The sequence below is a fragment of the Aquarana catesbeiana genome, linkage group LG02 (assembly GCF_042186555.1).
Source record: "Aquarana catesbeiana isolate 2022-GZ linkage group LG02, ASM4218655v1, whole genome shotgun sequence".
In the NCBI taxonomy this organism is placed as follows: Eukaryota; Metazoa; Chordata; class Amphibia; order Anura; family Ranidae; genus Aquarana; species Aquarana catesbeiana.
In genome coordinates, this window is record NC_133325.1 from 10,790,046 (window position 1) to 10,810,972 (window position 20,927).

At 49.3% G+C, this 20,927-nt stretch overlaps 1 protein-coding gene across 1 annotated transcript in view; it reads right to left on the reverse strand.

The window, feature by feature from the left end:
- Positions 1–276: 276 nt before the first annotated feature.
- Positions 277–20,927, reverse strand: part of LOC141126627 (rho-related GTP-binding protein RhoG) — a 52,265-nt gene continuing 31,614 nt past the window's right edge. The window contains exon 2 of the mRNA XM_073612547.1: positions 277–4,571. Coding sequence (XP_073468648.1) covers positions 3,968–4,543 — 576 coding nt within the window. The 5' untranslated portion in view covers positions 4,544–4,571 and the 3' untranslated portion in view covers positions 277–3,967. The remainder of the gene's footprint in view (positions 4,572–20,927) is intronic.

Sequence of the window (20,927 nt, forward strand, 5' to 3'; positions counted from 1 at the left end):
TCATCAGACCGATCACTGAATATGGCTCCAGATACCGGCACAGTCATCAGACCGATCACTGAATATGGCTCCAGATACCGGCACAGTCATCCGACTGATCACTGAATATGACTCCAGATACCGGCACAGTCATCAGACCGATCACCAATTAATAAATACTTCATGAATAGAATTGGATTTTTTTGCCTGGGGTTCAGGGTTCATACCTATAATCCAGCCTCCCTTCTATAAAATGAACGTTCTTTATTTGGTGTGACTTGATCAGAGACACAACGATATATTAATATTCTTTATTCAGAAATAGTGATAGAGAAAACAGGGGCTACGAGGCGTATAACAGGAACATAGCGATCTGAATACGGACAATACACAAACCATGGAACCCTGAGTTAGATGCTGATGGCTGAGTAGATAAAATATAAGACTTCTTTCATCTTCTGCTATAACACCTTCCTTCCATACTTCTTTTATTCTAATTGTCTCCTCAACACTTTTAATGTGCCCATAGATATAAGACAATTGTGGACCAATCTTGTCATCGGTCATATCAGGAAAGGACTGTCTATGGGCTACCCCAATCTGTCCAGACACCCCCGGCTAAGCCAGAATGTTTCCTTTGTTCTCCAGAACTAAGCCGGCCATGGGGATGTCTGTGATAGGTAAACCAGTATGCTTGACCGATGTAGATTGTGTATGTTTATGTCAATCCATAGAACATCTTACATCTACGGGCACCTTCATATATCTATCCATGAATACTAATAATGCCTCACTTACACAGTCTATAAAAATATACATAGTGGACTGTAAGCCAGAAAGAGATGTTTGTGTTTAAAAAGGTTTAACAAACAGACATGCTGTATTCCTGTGGTCTGATATATCAAATAAAACATAATGGTTTGGCAAACTAAGCCAAGAAACATGAACAATCCATGAGGGTTTTATGAGGGTTCTTTGAGACATCCACAAAGATTCCTTGAGGGTATGCTGAAGGTTTTATGAGGGTTTCACAGGGATTTCATTTGAGTTTTTTGAGGGCTCCATAATGATTCCATGAGGATTTACTGAAGGATCCATGAGGGTTTTATGAAAGTTCCTCAAAGATTTCATGAGGGTTTTATGAATGTTCCACAAATACTTCATGGTGGTTTCATGAAAGTTCCTTGAGGATTCATTGAGGCGATTTATGAAAGTTCCATTAGGATTCATTTAGGGATTCTTGAAAGTTCTATGAGGATTCATGGAGGGTTTTATGAAAGTTTCATGAGGATTCATGGAGGGTTTTATGAAAGTTTCATGAGGATTTCTTGAGGGTTTTATGAAAGTTCCATAAGGATTTCTTGAGGGTTTTATGAAAATTTTTTGAGGATTCATTGAGGGTTTTAAGAAAGTTCTGTGAGGATTCATTGAGGGATTTATGAAAATTCCATGAGGATTCCTTAAAGGTTCACTGAGGATTCCACGAGGGGTTTATGAAAGTTCCACAAATATTTCATGAGGGTTTTATGAAAGTTCCACAAATATTTCATGAGAATTTTTATGAAAGTTCCTTAAGGATTCCTTGAGGGTTTTATGAAAATTCTATGAGGATTCCTTGAGGGTTTTATGAAAGTTCCACGAAGATTCCTTGAGGATTTTATGAAAGTTTCAAGAGGATATATTAAGGGTTTTATGAACATTTCATGAGGATTCATTGAAGGTCTATGAAGGTTCATAAAAATTGCACAAGGATTCCAAGAAGGTTTTATGAGGGTTCCACAATGATTCCATAAGGGTTCACTGAAGATGCCATGAGGGTTTTATGAAAGTTTCTACAATTATTTCATGAAGGTGTTATGAAAGTTGCACAAATATTTCATGAGAGTTTATGAAAGTTCCTTAAGGTACCCTTGAGGGTTTTTTGAACGTTCCGCGATGATTCCTTGAGGGTTTTATGAACGTTCCATGATGATTTCTTGAGGGTTTTATGAAAATTGTATGAGGATTCTGTGTAGGTTTTATGAAAGTTCCATGAGGATTCCTTGAGGGTTTTATGAAAGTTTCAAGAGGATTCATTGAGGGTTTTATGAATATTCCATGAGGATTCATTGGGGGTTTATGAGGGTTCAGAAAAATGCCTGGAAAGAAACTAGAAGATTTTATCATATGGTGGTAATTGTAGCTTATCAGTGACATTACCCATTAAATATCCATTATCTGATGACACTTGTTAAGCAGTGAAGAAGTCACTTCTCATCTCTTTCTCCTAAGTCCAGAATCCACTTGTCTTCAGTTGTGCCCAAAGAATTGGTATTGATTTTTGTACTCCATCTTTATGACATTGACCATTATTCTGTTGTATCATCCTAAATGCGTAAAGAGAGCTATGTTGGTAGCCTGCGATGGAAGAAGCCATCCATCGCTTTAATTTTGTTCTTCAAAGTTGGGCCAAGACCAAATACAAAAATTGGGATTACTGCCAATGAATTAGTATTTGGCACCAATTTGGGAAATGCCCGCTCTCAATAGTGCACACGTGTTGTAACAGAGTACCTGTATCTGTGGTTAGTACCTGGGGCTTCTTCAGTGTGACCCCCTAAATGTCCTGAAATTAGGCACAGTATGTACATTTCTATGTCGGAGCTGTGGCATCCCTCAACCCCCTCCTGTGTCCTTCAAAACAAACACCTCTCTATAGGTTATGGTGCAGTATAAAATTTGTGGGCATGTGGGCTATTGAACATTTATTGTTGCTGATTAGCTCTCTACCAATGGCAGATTCACTTTGGAGAAGGACTCCCATGTAAACAAAGTTTGTCCTATTCGTCCTGGGTATTTTATTAATAGAAATATTAAAATAATTACTGTATTTATAGCCAGTTACTAGTTTGGTTTAATTTTCTTCAGCTGAGGAAGCCACTAACATTCCAGACTCATATAGAGACTATTGCTGCCTTGTCTCTGGGGGTAAGGACACTCCATCTGTGCACCCTTACCTCACCTCCATAGACAACTGAGCTCCAGGCCAGTGGCACTGGGAAGTCTACATGCAGGAAGTTGCTAGGAGTTGCTGTTCCATGAAATTCTCAGCAATCTTCAGCATCCATCAGACGTAGATTTCTGAAGTCCACATCATCCCAATGTTTGTGGAGCGTAATATAACATAAAAGCAGAAGAAAGTCCATTTTGTGCCTTCTAAACTTCTCAGACTGAGGAGGAAATCAGAGGAGCCATGATTGGGAGATACCAAGGGTGCACAATTCTGTGTTTGTTAAACCAGGAGCTTCGGAATCAGAAGAGAAGCTCATAAATTGTCTTCCTCAGACCTGACCACTTATGGCATCATGCTCTACACGGGTCGTGGCCATTCTGATGTTAAAATTCTTCCTCAGGCGTCTTGACTGTTAGAGCCATAGGGACCCCTAAACTGAAAGCAGTTTTTCACAGGTTGTTTTTCGCATTGAACTTTCAATATATGACCAGTTTAGATGCAAATAGCGTCAAGCAGAGTTCTTCCAAGTCTTCAAACTTCACATATAGTAATATGGCTGCTGGTTTCTTCAAGAAGCAAAAAAATGATAATTAAAAAGAAAACACGATTATGTTGCAAAAAAATTGTAAAAATGCAGTATTGCGATAAAGAATTCTCATAATATAAGAAGAATTTGCATAGTTCTGCACTTTCTATAACCTCAGCAGTCTCAGGTGGTGCCACACAAAACACGAGACGTCTTCTTATATTCCATGAATGTTATGAGGTGCGAAATTTCATGCCCAACATTGGAAGAGACAAAACCGTTTGGTGCTGTCTGAAATATTAAGCTTCTTTGGTCTAATGAACATTTTACATAAGGAACACATGGAAGAGTCTGTAATTTCGGTCCTTGAGGTCTACATAGGTTGTGGTTCTTCAGGATAAAGTCACATAATCTGAGATCAACACAGGGAGGTCACAGTGACCAGATCATCATCTTGGAGGCTTTTCGTTTCACAGTAAGAAGCATGGACTCTTCTTTTTTACTGGATTTGGATTGAGAACGGCCCTCACTGACTCTGAGAAAACCTCTTTGATGCCATCTTGGTTCAGCGCTGAGCACTCCATATACTTCACTGCGTGAATTTGCTTGGACAAGCTGACCCCTTGTTGGTGGGTGATCGGTAGCTGGTTCTGCTCTTTTAGCTTTTTGATGATATCTGGGTTGGCTCTTAGATCCTTCTTGGTGCCCACTAGGAGAATGGGAACATTAGGACAATGGTGGCCCACTTCAGGATACCACTTGTGCTTGACGTTCTCATAGGATGGGGGACTGGCAATGGAGAAGCAGATGATGAAGACATTAGTCTGGGGGTAAGACAATGTCCTTAGTCGGTCGTACTCTTCTTGGCCAGCTGTGTCCCACAAGTTCAGGCTCACGGTTTTTCCATCCACTGTACATTGGGCACTGTAGTTGTCAAACACTGTGGGGATGTACTCCTTGGGGAAAGCATTGGTTGTGTAACAGATGAGAAGACAAGTTTTCCCCACAGCTCCGTCTCCGACTACCACACACTTAATGCTCTGCATGGTCTCCGTTGTGTCCAGTTTCAGCAACCTGGAAAAGAGACATAAGAATAAAGTCAGGTGTACGAAACGTGAACATCGAACAAAACTGTCAACGATAAGAATACCTAAAACCAATATTTAATGTAAGCGGAGGATGGACAACCAACTGGCTTCCTTATAATCATCAAGGACACCAGCTGCAAGATCTCCCCAAATTACTACAGAGACTTACGCCTCTTGTAGAAGTCTGAGTAATCTAAATAAAGGAGAACCCCAACTCTTCAAAGACAGGAGAAGACCCTATCACAATGGCTCCAGCTTGTAGCTGGAAAATCAGAGCTTTGCAGAAGATTTTACCAACCTTCACCCATCAGTTTGGGTGTACAGACCCTTGAACATGCGTTTTGTTTAAGCCGACGTTCATATCATAGATTTATACAATACAACAGCAAAAATGACTTATTTGACTTGGCAACAATACAAATTTTCAGTAGTAAAAAATCTATCAGCATTTCCATGGACAAAATTTCCACATCATTGACTTGGATTTATGCTGGATTTACGGATCCATCGAGGACATGGAGGTGGAAGGTGCTGGTGGTTGTCATTTACAGGCTGCTACTACAGAGAAGTGGAGGGATGGCACTAACCAAGTGTTTGTGAGGGATGGAAGATGGCAAGGCCTCGTGTTCCCACCACCAACACCTAAGGCCCAATTTTTCAGCAGAGTATATAGTGAAGTCCGTATAGTATACTGTATATAATACAGTGTATTGAAGTGGTTAAGGGGATCCCTATGACAGCATTAAGAAAAAAACGGCCTGGGTTCCCCCGTCCATACCAGACTCGAAAAAAAAAAAAAAATTGGTGTGGAGTTCACCATAATATCCAGACCCAAAGGGCTTGGTATGGACTGGGGCGGGGGACCCACACTGTTTTTTAAAATATTTTTTTATCTATATTGCCGGGATCTGGCAATACATTACAGCCGCAAGCAGGTTTAAGTGACATTTTTTTGGGGGTCAGTGAACTGTGTCATTCATGGTTTGGGGATCTTGTGGTGTCCTGGGATAGGGGGGTCAGTGAACTATGTCATTCATGGTTGGGAGATCTTGTGGTGTCCTGGGATGGGGGTCAGTGAACTGTGTCATTTATGGCTGGGAAATCTTGTGGTGTCCTGGGATGGGGGGTTGGAGAACTGTGTCATTAATGGTTGGGAGATCTTGTGGTGTCCTGGGATAGGGGGGTCAGTGAACTATGTCATTCATGGTTGGGAGATCTTGTGGTGTCCTGGGATGGGGGTCAGTGAACTGTGTCATTTATGGCTGGGAAATCTTGTGGTGTCCTGGGATGGGGGGTTGGAGAACTGTGTCATTAATGGTTGGGAGATCTTGTGGTGTCCTGGGATGGGGGAGGGGTCGGTGAACTGTGTCATTAATGGTTGGGAGATCTTGTGGTGTCCTGGGATGGGGGAGGGGTCGGTGAACTGTGTCATTAATGGTTGGGAGATCTTGTGGTGTCCTGGGATGGGGGGTCAGTGAACTGTATCATTCATGGTTGGGAGATCTTGTGGTGTCCTGGGATGGGGGTCGGTGAACTGTGTCATTAATGGTTGGGAGATCTTGTGGTGTCCTGGAATGGGGGGTCAGTGAACTGTATCATTCATGGTTGGGAGATCTTCTGGTGTCCTGGGATGGGGGTCGGTGAACTGTGTCATTCATGGTTGGGAGATCTTGTGGTGTCCTGGGATGGGGGGGGGGTTGGTGAACTGTGTCATTCATGGTTGGGAGATCTTGTGGTGTCCTGGGATGGGGGTCGGTGAACTGTGTCATTTATTGTTATGAGAAACTTTGGTGTCCTGTAACTCAAGTTTCATCAGTTCAGCTTTCCAGAAATATTTTACCAGTAAAGAATGTGAAGAAATCCCCTTCACTATTTCCTGACAACCACAAAGAGGAAGTTCCATGTGACACTCTCCGGCCACTTCCTCATTTCACACAACTTCCTCCCAACTATATCTCCTTAACCCCGTCACACCAGATCTTCCTGACTCTTCAAAAATAGAATCTCCAGCTCTATATATAAAACCTCGGAGAAAAACGCCTTCCGTCCATGTCTCCTTGTGATGGCGACTTTGGTGGATCTGGCTTGGTGGTTAGCATGCTTGCCTTGCTGCCCTGGGTCCCTGAGCTCAATTCCCAGCAGGAATCACAAAACAGATGATGTGGCATTGACCACAGTGGTCACTTTGTAGGTTAACATTATTTATATTGTTCCTTTTATTTAGGTGTCAGGGGGTCAGAGGTCATCTGGTGCCCCATCTCTTGCCTGAATTGGAAGGCTCTGTGTAAGTTCTACCAGCTGATAGGCCCATTGCTGTGACCTCTGACCCTCTGATGGGCTATAACAGTATTTCTGATAAGTACGGTATATTCTTTATAATTGAACCTGTCAGAAAAATCCCTGAGCACCCTTCCATACTACTTACCCTCCAATGCCTATACTTACCTTCACTGCCCCTTCTCCACCATCACATTCCTTGCAAAGTCGTTGACAATCATCATCAATAATAGCTATTGGGCCACTGAATGGCATGCCTCCCCTCCCCTGTGTGACAGCACTTGGCCTGGGAGTTGGCTCTTGGTCCCCAACTGGTGAATTTGTGGTGGAGACGGGTCACGTGGTCACAGATGGAGATGGGTCACGTGGTCACAGATGGAGATGGGTCACATGGTCACAGATGGAGACGGGTCACGTGGTCACAGATGGAAACTGGTCACCTGGAGACAGATGGAGAGGGGTCATGTGGGGATATGTGGAGACGGGTTACATGATCACAGATGGAGACTGGTCACCTGGTGACAGATGGAGAGGGGGCACGTGGTGACGGATGAAGACGGGTTACGTGGTGACAGATAGAGATGGGGCACCTGGTGACAGATGGAGATGGGGCACGTGAGGACAGATGAAGATGGGTCATATGGTGATAGGTGGAGACGGGTCACGTGATCACAGATGGAGGCGGGTCACTAGGTCACAGATAGCGGCAGGTCACGTGGGCACAGATGGAGACTGATCACCTGGTGACAGATGGAGAGGGGGCACATGGTGACAGTTGGAGACGGGTCACCTGCTCAGGTTCATGTGGTGACAGATGGAGATGGGTCATGTAGTCACAGATGGAGACTGGTCACCTGGTGACGGATGGAGATGGGTCATGTGGGGATATGTAAAGACGGGTCACATGATTACAGATGGAGATTGGTCACCTGGTGACGGATGGAGACCAGTTACATGGTGACAGATGGAGATGGGGCATGTGATCACAGATGGTAATGCATCACATGATGACAGATGAAGAAGAGGCAGATGGAGGGAGGTCACGTGGTGACAGATGGAGATGGGTCACGTGGTGACAGATGGTGGCAGGTCACGTGGTCACAGATGGAGATGGGTCACTTGTTTTTTACAGATGGAGACGAGTCACGTGGTGACAGATGGAGATGAGTCATGTGGTGACAGTTGGAGACGGGTCACTTGGTCACAGATGGAGACGAGGCACGTGGTCACAGATGGAGATGGGTCACGTGGTCACAGATGGAGACGAGTCACATGGTGACAGATGGAGAAGAGTCACATGGTGACAGATGGAGACGAGTCACGTGGTCACAGATGGAGGCGGGTCACAAGGTCAAAGATGGCAGCAGGTCACGTGGTCACTGATGGAGACTGATCACCTGGGGACAGGTGGAGATGGGTCACAAGGTAACAAATGGAGATGGCTCATGTGGGGATATGTGGAGATGGGTCACGTGGTAACAGATGGAGATGGGTAACATGGTGACAGATGGAGATGGGTCACGTGGTGACAGATGGAGACGAGTCACGTGGTGACAGATGGAGATGAGTCACGTGGTGACAGATGGAGATGAGTCACGTGGTGACAGATGGAGATGGGTCACGTGGTGATAGATGGAGATGGGTCGCGTGGTGACAGATGGAGACGGGTCACATGGTGAAGGATGGAGACGGGTCACGTGATGATAGATGGAGACGGGTCACGTGGTGACAGATGGAGATGGGTCACGTGGTGACAGATAGAGATGGGTCACGTGGTGACAGATGGAGACGAGTCACGTGGTGATAGATGGAGATGGGTCACGTGGTGACAGATGGAGATGGGTCACTTGGTCACAGATGGAGATGGGTCACGTGGTCACAGATGGAAACTGGTCACCTGGAGACAGATGGAGAGGGGTCATGTGGGGATATGTGGAGACGGGTTACATGATCACAGATGGAGACTGGTCACCTGGTGACAGATGGAGAGGGGGCACGTGGTGACGGATGAAGACGGGTTACGTGGTGACAGATAGAGATGGGGCACCTGGTGACAGATGGAGATGGGGCACGTGAGGACAGATGAAGATGGGTCATATGGTGATAGGTGGAGACGGGTCACGTGATCACAGATGGAGGCGGGTCACTAGGTCACAGATAGCGGCAGGTCACGTGGGCACAGATGGAGACTGATCACCTGGTGACAGATGGAGAGGGGGCACATGGTGACAGATGGAGACGGGTCACCTGGTCAGGTTCATGTGGTGACAGATGGAGATGGGTCATGTAGTCACAGATGGAGACTGGTCACCTGGTGACGGATGGAGATGGGTCATGTGGGGATATGTAAAGACGGGTCACATGATTACAGATGGAGATTGGTCACCTGGTGACGGATGGAGACCAGTTACATGGTGACAGATGGAGATGGGGCATGTGATCACAGATGGTAATGCATCACATGATGACAGATGAAGAAGAGGCAGATGGAGGGAGGTCACGTGGTGACAGATGGAGATGGGTCACGTGGTGACAGATGGAGATGGGTCACGTGGTGACAGATGGTGGCAGGTCACGTGGTCACAGATGGAGATGGGTCACTTGTTTTTTACAGATGGAGACGAGTCACGTGGTGACAGATGGAGATGAGTCATGTGGTGACAGTTGGAGACGGGTCACTTGGTCACAGATGGAGACGAGGCACGTGGTCACAGATGGAGATGGGTCACGTGGTCACAGATGGAGACGAGTCACATGGTGACAGATGGAGAAGAGTCACATGGTGACAGATGGAGACGAGTCACGTGGTCACAGATGGAGACTGATCACCTGGGGACAGGTGGAGAGGGGTCACAAGGTAACAAATGGAGATGGCTCATGTGGGGATATGTGGAGATGGGTCACGTGGTAACAGATGGAGATGGGTCACGTGGTGACAGATGGAGATGGGTCACGTGGTGACAGATGGAGACGAGTCACGTGGTGATAGATGGAGATGGGTCACGTGGTGACAGATGGAGATGAGTCACGTGGTGACAGATGGAGATGAGTCACGTGGTGACAGATGGAGATGGGTCACGTGGTGATAGATGGAGATGGGTCACGTGGTGATAGATGGAGATGGGTCACGTGGTGACAGATGGAGACGGGTCACATGGTGAAGGATGGAGACGGGTCACGTGATGATAGATGGAGACGGGTCACGTGGTGACAGATGGAGATGGGTCACGTGGTGATAGATGGAGATGGGTCACGTGGTGACAGATGGAGATGGGTCACTTGGTCACAGATGGAGATGGGTCACTTGGTCACAGATGGAGATGGGTCACATGGTGACAGATGGAGATGGGTCACATGGTGACAGATGGAGACGGGTCACGTGATGATAGATGGAGACGGGTCACGTGGTGACAGATGGAGATGGGTCACGTGATGATAGATGGAGACGGGTCGCGTGGTGACAGATGGAGGTGGGTCACATGGTGACAGATGGAGACGGGTCACGTGATGATAGATGGAGACGGGTCACATGGTGACAGATGGAGATGGGTCACGTGATGATAGATGGAGACGGGTCACGTGGTGACAGATGGAGACGAGTCACGTGGTCACAGATGGAGATGGGTCACGTGATGATAGATGGAGACGGGTCACGTGGTGACAGATGGAGATGGGTCACGTGATGATAGATGGAGACGGGTCACGTGGTGACAGATGGAGACGGGTCACATGGTGACAGATGGAGACGGGTCACGTGATGATAGATGGAGACGGGTCACGTGGTGACAGATGGAGATGGGTCACGTGGTGACAGATGGAGACGAGTCACGTGGTCACAGATGGAGACGAGTCACGTGGTGACAGATGGAGACGGGTCACGTGGTGACAGATGGAGACGAGTCACGTGGTGACAGATGGAGATGGGTCACGTGGTGACAGATGGAGACGGGTCACATGGTGACAGATGGAGATTGGTCACGTGGTGACAGATGGCGACGGGTAACGTGGTGACAGATGGAGATGGGTCACGTGGTGACAGATGGAGATGGGTCACGTGATGACAGATGGAGACGGGTCACGTGGTGACAGATGGAGACGGGTCACGTGGTGACAGATGGAGACGGGTCACGTGATGACAGATGGAGACGGGTCACGTGGTGACAGATGGAGACGGGTCACGTGGTGACAGATGGAGATGGGTCACGTGGTGACAGATGGAGACGAGTCACGTGGTGACAGATGGAGATGGGTTACGTGGTGACACATGGAGATGGGTCACGTGGTCACAGATGGAGACGAGTCACGTGGTGACAGATGGAGACGAGTCACGTGGTGACAGATGGAGACGAGTCACGTGGTGACAGATGGAGACGAGTTACGTGGTGACAGATGGAGATGGGTCACTTGGTCACAGATGGAGATGGGTCACGTGGTGATAGATGGAGATGGGTCACTTGGTCACAAATGGAAATGGGTCACATGGTGATAGATGGAGATGGGTCACGTGGTGACAGATGGAGACGGGTCACGTGGTGACAGATGGAGACGAGTCACGTGGTGAGAGATGGAGATGGGTCACTTGGTCACAAATGGAAATGGGTCACGTGGTGACAGATGGAGATGGGTCACGTGGTGATAGATGGAGATGGGTCACATGGTGAGAGATGGAGATGGGTCACTTGGTCACAAATGGAAATGGGTCACGTGGTGACAGATGGAGATGGGTCACGTGTTGATAGATGGAGATGGGTCACATGGTGACAGATAGAGATGGGTCATTTGGTCACAGATGGAGATGGGTCACTTGGTGACAGATGGAGATGGGTCACTTGGTCACAGATGGAGATGGGTCACGTGGTGATAGATGGAGATGGGTCACGTGGTGACAGATGGAGATGGGTCACATGGTGACAGATAGAGATGGGTCATTTGGTCACAGATGGAGATGGGTCACTTGGTGACAGATGGAGATGGGTCACTTGGTCACAGATGGAGATGGGTCACGTGGTGATAGATGGAGATGGGTCACGTGGTGATAGATGGAGATGGGTCACGTGGTGACAGATGGAGATGGGTCACTTGGTCACAAATGGAAATGGGTCACGTGGTGACAGATGGAGATGGGTCACATGGTGATAGATGGAGATGGGTCATGTGGTGACAGATGAAGATGGGTCACTTGGTCACAGATAGAGATGGGTCACGTGGTGACAGATGGAGATGGGTCACTTGGTCACAAATGGAAATAGGTCACGTGGTGACAGATGGAGATGGGTCACGTGGTGATAGATGGAGATGGGTCATGTGGTGACAGATGGAGATGGGTCACTTGGTGACAGATGGAGAGGGGTCACTTGGTCACAGATGGAGATGGGTCACGTGGTGACAGATGGAGATGGGTCACGTAGTGACAGATGGAGACGAGTCACTTGGTGACAGATGGAGATGGGTCACGTGGTGACAGATGGAGATGGGTCACTTGGTGACAGATGGAGATGGGTCACGTGGTGACAGATGGAGATGGGTCACGTGGTGACAGATGGAGATGGGTCACTTGGTCACAGATGGAGATGGGTCACTTGGTCACAGATGGAGATAGGTCACTTGGTCACAGATGGAGATGGGTCACATGGTGACAGATAGAGATGGGTCACGTGGTGATAGATGGAGATGGGTCACGTGGTGACAGATGGAGACGAGTCACGTGGTTACAGATGGAGATGGGTCACGTGGTGACAGATGGAGATGGGTCACGTGGTGATAGATGGAGATGGGTCACGTGGTGATAGATGGAGATGGGTCACGTGGTGACAGATGGAGATGGGTCACTTGGTCACGAATGGAAATGGGTCACATGGTGACAGATGGAGACGGGTCACGTGGTGATAGATGGAGATGGGTCACGTGGTCACAGATGGAGATGGGTCACGTGGTGATAGATGGAGATGGGTCACGTGGTGATAGATGGAGATGGGTCATGTGGTGACAGACGGAGACGAGTCACTTGGTGACAGATGGAGATGGGTCACGTGGTGACAGGGGGAGATGGGTCACGTGGTGATAGATGGAGAGGGGTCACTTGGTCACAGATGGAGACGGGTCACTTGGTCACAGATGGAGAGGGGTCACTTGGTCACAGATGGAGATGGGTCACTTGGTCACAGATGGAGATGGGTCGTTTGGTGACAGATGGAGATGGGTCACTTGGTCACAGATGGAGATGGGTCACGTGGTGATAGATGGAGATGGGTCACGTGGTGACAGATAAAGATGGGTCACGTGGTGACAGATGGAGATGGGTCACTTGGTCACAAATGGAAATGGGTCACGTGGTGACAGATGGAGATGGGTCACATGGTGATAGATGGAGATGGGTCACATGGTGAGAGATGGAGATGGGTCACTTGGTCACAAATGGAAATGGGTCACATGGTGACAGATGGAGATGGGTCACGTGGTGATAGATGGAGATGGGTCATGTGGTGACAGATGGAGATGGGTCACTTGGTGACAGATGGAGAGGGGTCACTTGGTCACAGATGGAGATGGGTCACGTGGTGACAGATGGAGATGGGTCACGTGGTGACAGATGGAGATGGGTCACTTGGTGACAGATGGAGATGGGTCACGTGGTGACAGATGGAGATGGGTCACTTGGTCACAGATGGAGATGGGTCACTTGGTCACAGATGGAGATGGGTCACTTGGTCACAGATGGAGATGGGTCACTTGGTCACAGATGGAGATGGGTCATATGGTGACAGATAGAGATGGGTCACGTGGTGATAGATGGAGATGGGTCACGTGGTGACAGATGGAGACGAGTCACTTGGTTACAGATGGAGATGGGTCACGTGGTGACAGATGGAGATGGGTCACGTGGTGATAGATGGAGATGGGTCACGTGGTGATAGATGGAGATGGGTCACGTGGTGACAGATGGAGATGGGTCACTTGGTCACAAATGGAAATGGGTCACATGGTGACAAATGGAGACGGGTCACGTGGTGATAGATGGAGATGGGTCACGTGGTGACAGATGGAGACGAGTCACGTGGTGATAGATGGAGATGGGTCACGTGGTGACAGATGGAGATGGGTCACTTGGTCACAGATGGAGATGGGTCACGTGGTGACAGATGGAGATGGGTCACGTGGTGACAGATGGAGACGAGTCACGTGGTGACAGATGGAGACGAGTCACGTGGTGACAGATGGAGATGGGTCACGTGGTGATAGATGGAGACGGGTCACGTGGTGACAGATGGAGACGGGTCACATGGTGACAGATGGAGACGGGTCACGTGATGATAGATGGAGACGGGTCACGTGGTGACAGATGGAGATGGGTCACGTGATGATAGATGGAGACGGGTCACGTGGTGACAGATGGAGATAGGTCACGTGGTGACAGATGGAGACGAGTCACGTGGTCACAGATGGAGATGGGTCACGTGGTGACAGATGGAGACGGGTCACGTGGTGACAGATGGAGATGGGTCACTTGGTCACAAATGGAAATGGGTCACGTGGTGACAGATGGAGATGGGTCACGTGGTGATAGATGGAGATGGGTCACATGGTGAGAGATGGAGATGGGTCACTTGGTCACAAATGGAAATGGGTCACGTGGTGACAGATGGAGATGGGTCACGTGGTGATAGATGGAGATGGGTCACATGGTGACAGATAGAGATGGGTCACTTGGTCACAGATGGAGATGGGTCGCTTGGTGACAGATGGAGATGGGTCACTTGGTCACAGATGGAGATGGGTCACGTGGTGATAGATGGAGATGGGTCACGTGGTGACAGATGGAGATGGGTCACTTGTTCACAGATGGAGACGAGTCACGTGGTGACAGATGGAGATGGGTTACGTGGTGACAGATGGAGATGGGTTACGTGGTGACACATGGAGATGGGTCACTTGGTGACAGATGGAGACGAGTCACGTGGTGACAGATGGAGACGAGTCACGTGGTGACAGATGGAGATGGGTAACATGGTGACAGATAGAGATGGGTCACTTGGTCACAGATGGAGATGGGTCACTTGGTCACAGATGGAGATGGGTCACGTGGTGATAGATGGAGATGGGTCACATGGTGACAGATGGAGATGGGTCACTTGGTCACAAATGGAAATGGGTCACGTGGTGACAGATGGAGATGGGTCACATGTTGATAGATGGAGATGGGTCACATGGTGAGAGATGGAGATGGGTCACTTGGTCACAAATGGAAATGGGTCACGTGGTGACAGATGGAGATGGGTCACGTGGTGATAGATGGAGATGGGTCACATGGTGAGAGATGGAGATGGGTCACTTGGTCACAAATGGAAATGGGTCACGTGGTGACAGATGGAGATGGGTCACGTGTTGATAGATGGAGATGGGTCACATGGTGACAGATAGAGATGGGTCATTTGGTCACAGATGGAGATGGGTCGCTTGGTGACAGATGGAGATGGGTCACTTGGTCACAGATGGAGATGGGTCACGTGGTGATAGATGGAGATGGGTCACGTGGTGACAGATGGAGATGGGTCACGTGGTGACAGATGGAGATGGGTCACTTGGTCACAAATGGAAATGGGTCACGTGGTGACAGATGGAGATGGGTCACATGGTGATAGATGGAGATGGGTCATGTGGTGACAGATGAAGATGGGTCACTTGGTCACAGATAGAGATGGGTCACGTGGTGACAGATGGAGATGGGTCACTTGGTCACAAATGGAAATAGGTCACGTGGTGACAGATGGAGATGGGTCACGTGGTGATAGATGGAGATGGGTCATGTGGTGACAGATGGAGATGGGTCACTTGGTGACAGATGGAGAGGGGTCACTTGGTCACAGATGGAGATGGGTCACGTGGTGACAGATGGAGATGGGTCACGTAGTGACAGATGGAGACGAGTCACTTGGTGACAGATGGAGATGGGTCACGTGGTGACAGATGGAGATGGGTCACTTGGTGACAGATGGAGATGGGTCACGTGGTGACAGATGGAGATGGGTCACGTGGTGACAGATGGAGATGGGTCACTTGGTCACAGATGGAGATGGGTCACTTGGTCACAGATGGAGATAGGTCACTTGGTCACAGATGGAGATGGGTCACATGGTGACAGATAGAGATGGGTCACGTGGTGATAGATGGAGATGGGTCACGTGGTGACAGATGGAGACGAGTCACGTGGTTACAGATGGAGATGGGTCACGTGGTGACAGATGGAGATGGGTCACGTGGTGATAGATGGAGATGGGTCACGTGGTGATAGATGGAGATGGGTCACGTGGTGACAGATGGAGATGGGTCACTTGGTCACGAATGGAAATGGGTCACATGGTGACAGATGGAGACGGGTCACGTGGTGATAGATGGAGATGGGTCACGTGGTCACAGATGGAGATGGGTCACGTGGTGATAGATGGAGATGGGTCACGTGGTGATAGATGGAGATGGGTCATGTGGTGACAGACGGAGACGAGTCACTTGGTGACAGATGGAGATGGGTCACGTGGTGACAGGTGGAGATGGGTCACGTGGTGATAGATGGAGAGGGGTCACTTGGTCACAGATGGAGACGGGTCACTTGGTCACAGATGGAGAGGGGTCACTTGGTCACAGATGGAGATGGGTCACTTGGTCACAGATGGAGATGGGTCGTTTGGTGACAGATGGAGATGGGTCACTTGGTCACAGATGGAGATGGGTCACGTGGTGATAGATGGAGATGGGTCACGTGGTGACAGATAAAGATGGGTCACGTGGTGACAGATGGAGATGGGTCACTTGGTCACAAATGGAAATGGGTCACGTGGTGACAGATGGAGATGGGTCACATGGTGATAGATGGAGATGGGTCACATGGTGAGAGATGGAGATGGGTCACTTGGTCACAAATGGAAATGGGTCACATGGTGACAGATGGAGATGGGTCACGTGGTGATAGATGGAGATGGGTCATGTGGTGACAGATGGAGATGGGTCACTTGGTGACAGATGGAGAGGGGTCACTTGGTCACAGATGGAGATGGGTCACGTGGTGACAGATGGAGATGGGTCACGTGGTGACAGATGGAGATGGGTCACTTGGTGACAGATGGAGATGGGTCACGTGGTGACAGATGGAGATGGGTCACTTGGTCACAGATGGAGATGGGTCACTTGGTCACAGATGGAGATGGGTCACTTGGTCACAGATGGAGATGGGTCACTTGGTCACAGATGGAGATGGGTCATATGGTGACAGATAGAGATGGGTCACGTGGTGATAGATGGAGATGGGTCACGTGGTGACAGATGGAGACGAGTCACTTGGTTACAGATGGAGATGGGTCACGTGGTGACAGATGGAGATGGGTCACGTGGTGATAGATGGAGATGGGTCACGTGGTGATAGATGGAGATGGGTCACGTGGTGACAGATGGAGATGGGTCACTTGGTCACAAATGGAAATGGGTCACATGGTGACAAATGGAGACGGGTCACGTGGTGATAGATGGAGATGGGTCACGTGGTGACAGATGGAGACGAGTCACGTGGTGATAGATGGAGATGGGTCACGTGGTGACAGATGGAGATGGGTCACTTGGTCACAGATGGAGATGGGTCACGTGGTGACAGATGGAGATGGGTCACGTGGTGACAGATGGAGACGAGTCACGTGGTGACAGATGGAGACGAGTCACGTGGTGACAGATGGAGATGGGTCACGTGGTGATAGATGGAGACGGGTCACGTGGTGACAGATGGAGACGGGTCACATGGTGACAGATGGAGACGGGTCACGTGATGATAGATGGAGACGGGTCACGTGGTGACAGATGGAGATGGGTCACGTGATGATAGATGGAGACGGGTCACGTGGTGACAGATGGAGATAGGTCACGTGGTGACAGATGGAGACGAGTCACGTGGTCACAGATGGAGATGGGTCACGTGGTGACAGATGGAGACGGGTCACGTGGTGACAGATGGAGACGAGTCACGTGGTGACAGATGGAGATGGGTCACTTGGTCACAAATGGAAATGGGTCACGTGGTGACAGATGGAGATGGGTCACGTGGTGATAGATGGAGATGGGTCACATGGTGAGAGATGGAGATGGGTCACTTGGTCACAAATGGAAATGGGTCACGTGGTGACAGATGGAGATGGGTCACGTGGTGATAGATGGAGATGGGTCACATGGTGACAGATAGAGATGGGTCACTTGGTCACAGATGGAGATGGGTCGCTTGGTGACAGATGGAGATGGGTCACTTGGTCACAGATGGAGATGGGTCACGTGGTGATAGATGGAGATGGGTCACGTGGTGACAGATGGAGATGGGTCACTTGTTCACAGATGGAGACGAGTCACGTGGTGACAGATGGAGATGGGTTACGTGGTGACAGATGGAGATGGGTTACGTGGTGACACATGGAGATGGGTCACTTGGTGACAGATGGAGACGAGTCACGTGGTGACAGATGGAGACGAGTTACGTGGTGACAGATGGAGATGGGTAACATGGTGACAGATAGAGATGGGTCACTTGGTCACAGATGGAGATGGGTCACTTGGTCACAGATGGAGATGGGTCACGTGGTGATAGATGGAGATGGGTCACATGGTGACAGATGGAGATGGGTCACTTGGTCACAGATGGAGATGGGTCACGTGGTGACAGATGGAGATGGGTCACTTGGTCACAAATGGAAATGGGTCACGTGGTGACAGATGGAGATGGGTCACATGTTGATAGATGGAGATGGGTCACATGGTGAGAGATGGAGATGGGTCACTTGGTCACAAATGGAAATGGGTCACGTGGTGACAGATGGAGATGGGTCACGTGGTGATAGATGGAGATGGGTCACATGGTGAGAGATGGAGATGGGTCACTTGGTCACAAATGGAAATGGGTCACGTGGTGACAGATGGAGATGGGTCACGTGTTGATAGATGGAGATGGGTCACATGGTGACAGATAGAGATGGGTCATTTGGTCACAGATGGAGATGGGTCGCTTGGTGACAGATGGAGATGGGTCACTTGGTCACAGATGGAGATGGGTCACGTGGTGATAGATGGAGATGGGTCACGTGGTGACAGATGGAGATGGGTCACGTGGTGACAGATGGAGATGGGTCACTTGGTCACAAATGGAAATGGGTCACGTGGTGACAGATGGAGATGGGTCACATGGTGATAGATGGAGATGGGTCATGTGGTGACAGATGAAGATGGGTCACTTGGTCACAGATAGAGATGGGTCACGTGGTGACAGATGGAGATGGGTCACTTGGTCACAAATGGAAATAGGTCACGTGGTGACAGATGGAGATGGGTCACGTGGTGATAGATGGAGATGGGTCATGTGGTGACAGATGGAGATGGGTCACTTGGTGACAGATGGAGAGGGGTCACTTGGTCACAGATGGAGATGGGTCACGTGGTGACAGATGGAGATGGGTCACGTAGTGACAGATGGAGACGAGTCACTTGGTGACAGATGGAGATGGGTCACGTGGTGACAGATGGAGATGGGTCACTTGGTGACAGATGGAGATGGGTCACGTGGTGACAGATGGAGATGGGTCACGTGGTGACAGATGGAGATGGGTCACTTGGTCACAGATGGAGATGGGTCACTTGGTCACAGATGGAGATAGGTCACTTGGTCACAGATGGAGATGGGTCACATGGTGACAGATAGAGATGGGTCACGTGGTGATAGATGGAGATGGGTCACGTGGTGACAGATGGAGACGAGTCACGTGGTTACAGATGGAGATGGGTCACGTGGTGACAGATGGAGATGGGTCACGTGGTGATAGATGGAGATGGGTCACGTGGTGATAGATGGAGATGGGTCACGTGGTGACAGATGGAGATGGGTCACTTGGTCACGAATGGAAATGGGTCACATGGTGACAGATGGAGACGGGTCACGTGGTGATAGATGGAGATGGGTCACGTGGTCACAGATGGAGATGGGTCACGTGGTGATAGATGGAGATGGGTCACGTGGTGATAGATGGAGATGGGTCATGTGGTGACAGACGGAGACGAGTCACTTGGTGACAGATGGAGATGGGTCACGTGGTGACAGGTGGAGATGGGTCACGTGGTGATAGATGGAGAGGGGTCACTTGGTCACAGATGGAGACGGGTCACTTGGTCACAGATGGAGAGGGGTCACTTGGTCACAGATGGAGATGGGTCACTTGGTCACAGATGGAGATGGGTCGTTTGGTGACAGATGGAGATGGGTCACTTGGTCACAGATGGAGATGGGTCACGTGGTGATAGATGGAGATGGGTCACGTGGTGACAGATAAAGATGGGTCACGTGGTGACAGATGGAGATGGGTCACTTGGTCACAAATGGAAATGGGTCACGTGGTGACAGATGGAGATGGGTCACATGGTGATAGATGGAGATGGGTCACATGGTGAGAGATGGAGATGGGTCACTTGGTCACAAATGGAAATGGGTCACGTGGTGACAGATGGAGATGGGTCACGTGGTGATAGATGGAGATGGGTCATGTGGTGACAGATGGAGATGGGTCACTTGGTGACAGATGGAGAGGGGTCACTTGGTCACAGATGGAGATGGGTCACGTGGTGACAGATGGAGATGGGTCACGTGGTGACAGATGGAGATGGGTCACTTGGTGACAGATGGAGATGGGTCACGTGGTGACAGATGGAGATGGGTCACTTGGTCACAGATGGAGATGGGTCACTTGGTCACAGATGGAGATGGGTCACTTGGTCACAGATGGAGATGGGTCACTTGGTCACAGATGGAGATGGGTCATATGGTGACAGATAGAGATGGGTCACGTGGTGATAGATGGAGATGGGTCACGTGGTGACAGATGGAGACGAGTCACTTGGTTACAGATGGAGATGGGTCACGTGGTGACAGATGGAGATGGGTCACGTGGTGATAGATGGAGATGGGTCACGTGGTGATAGATGGAGATGGGTCACGTGGTGACAGATGGAGATGGGTCACTTGGTCACAAATGGAAATGGGTCACATGGTGAGAAA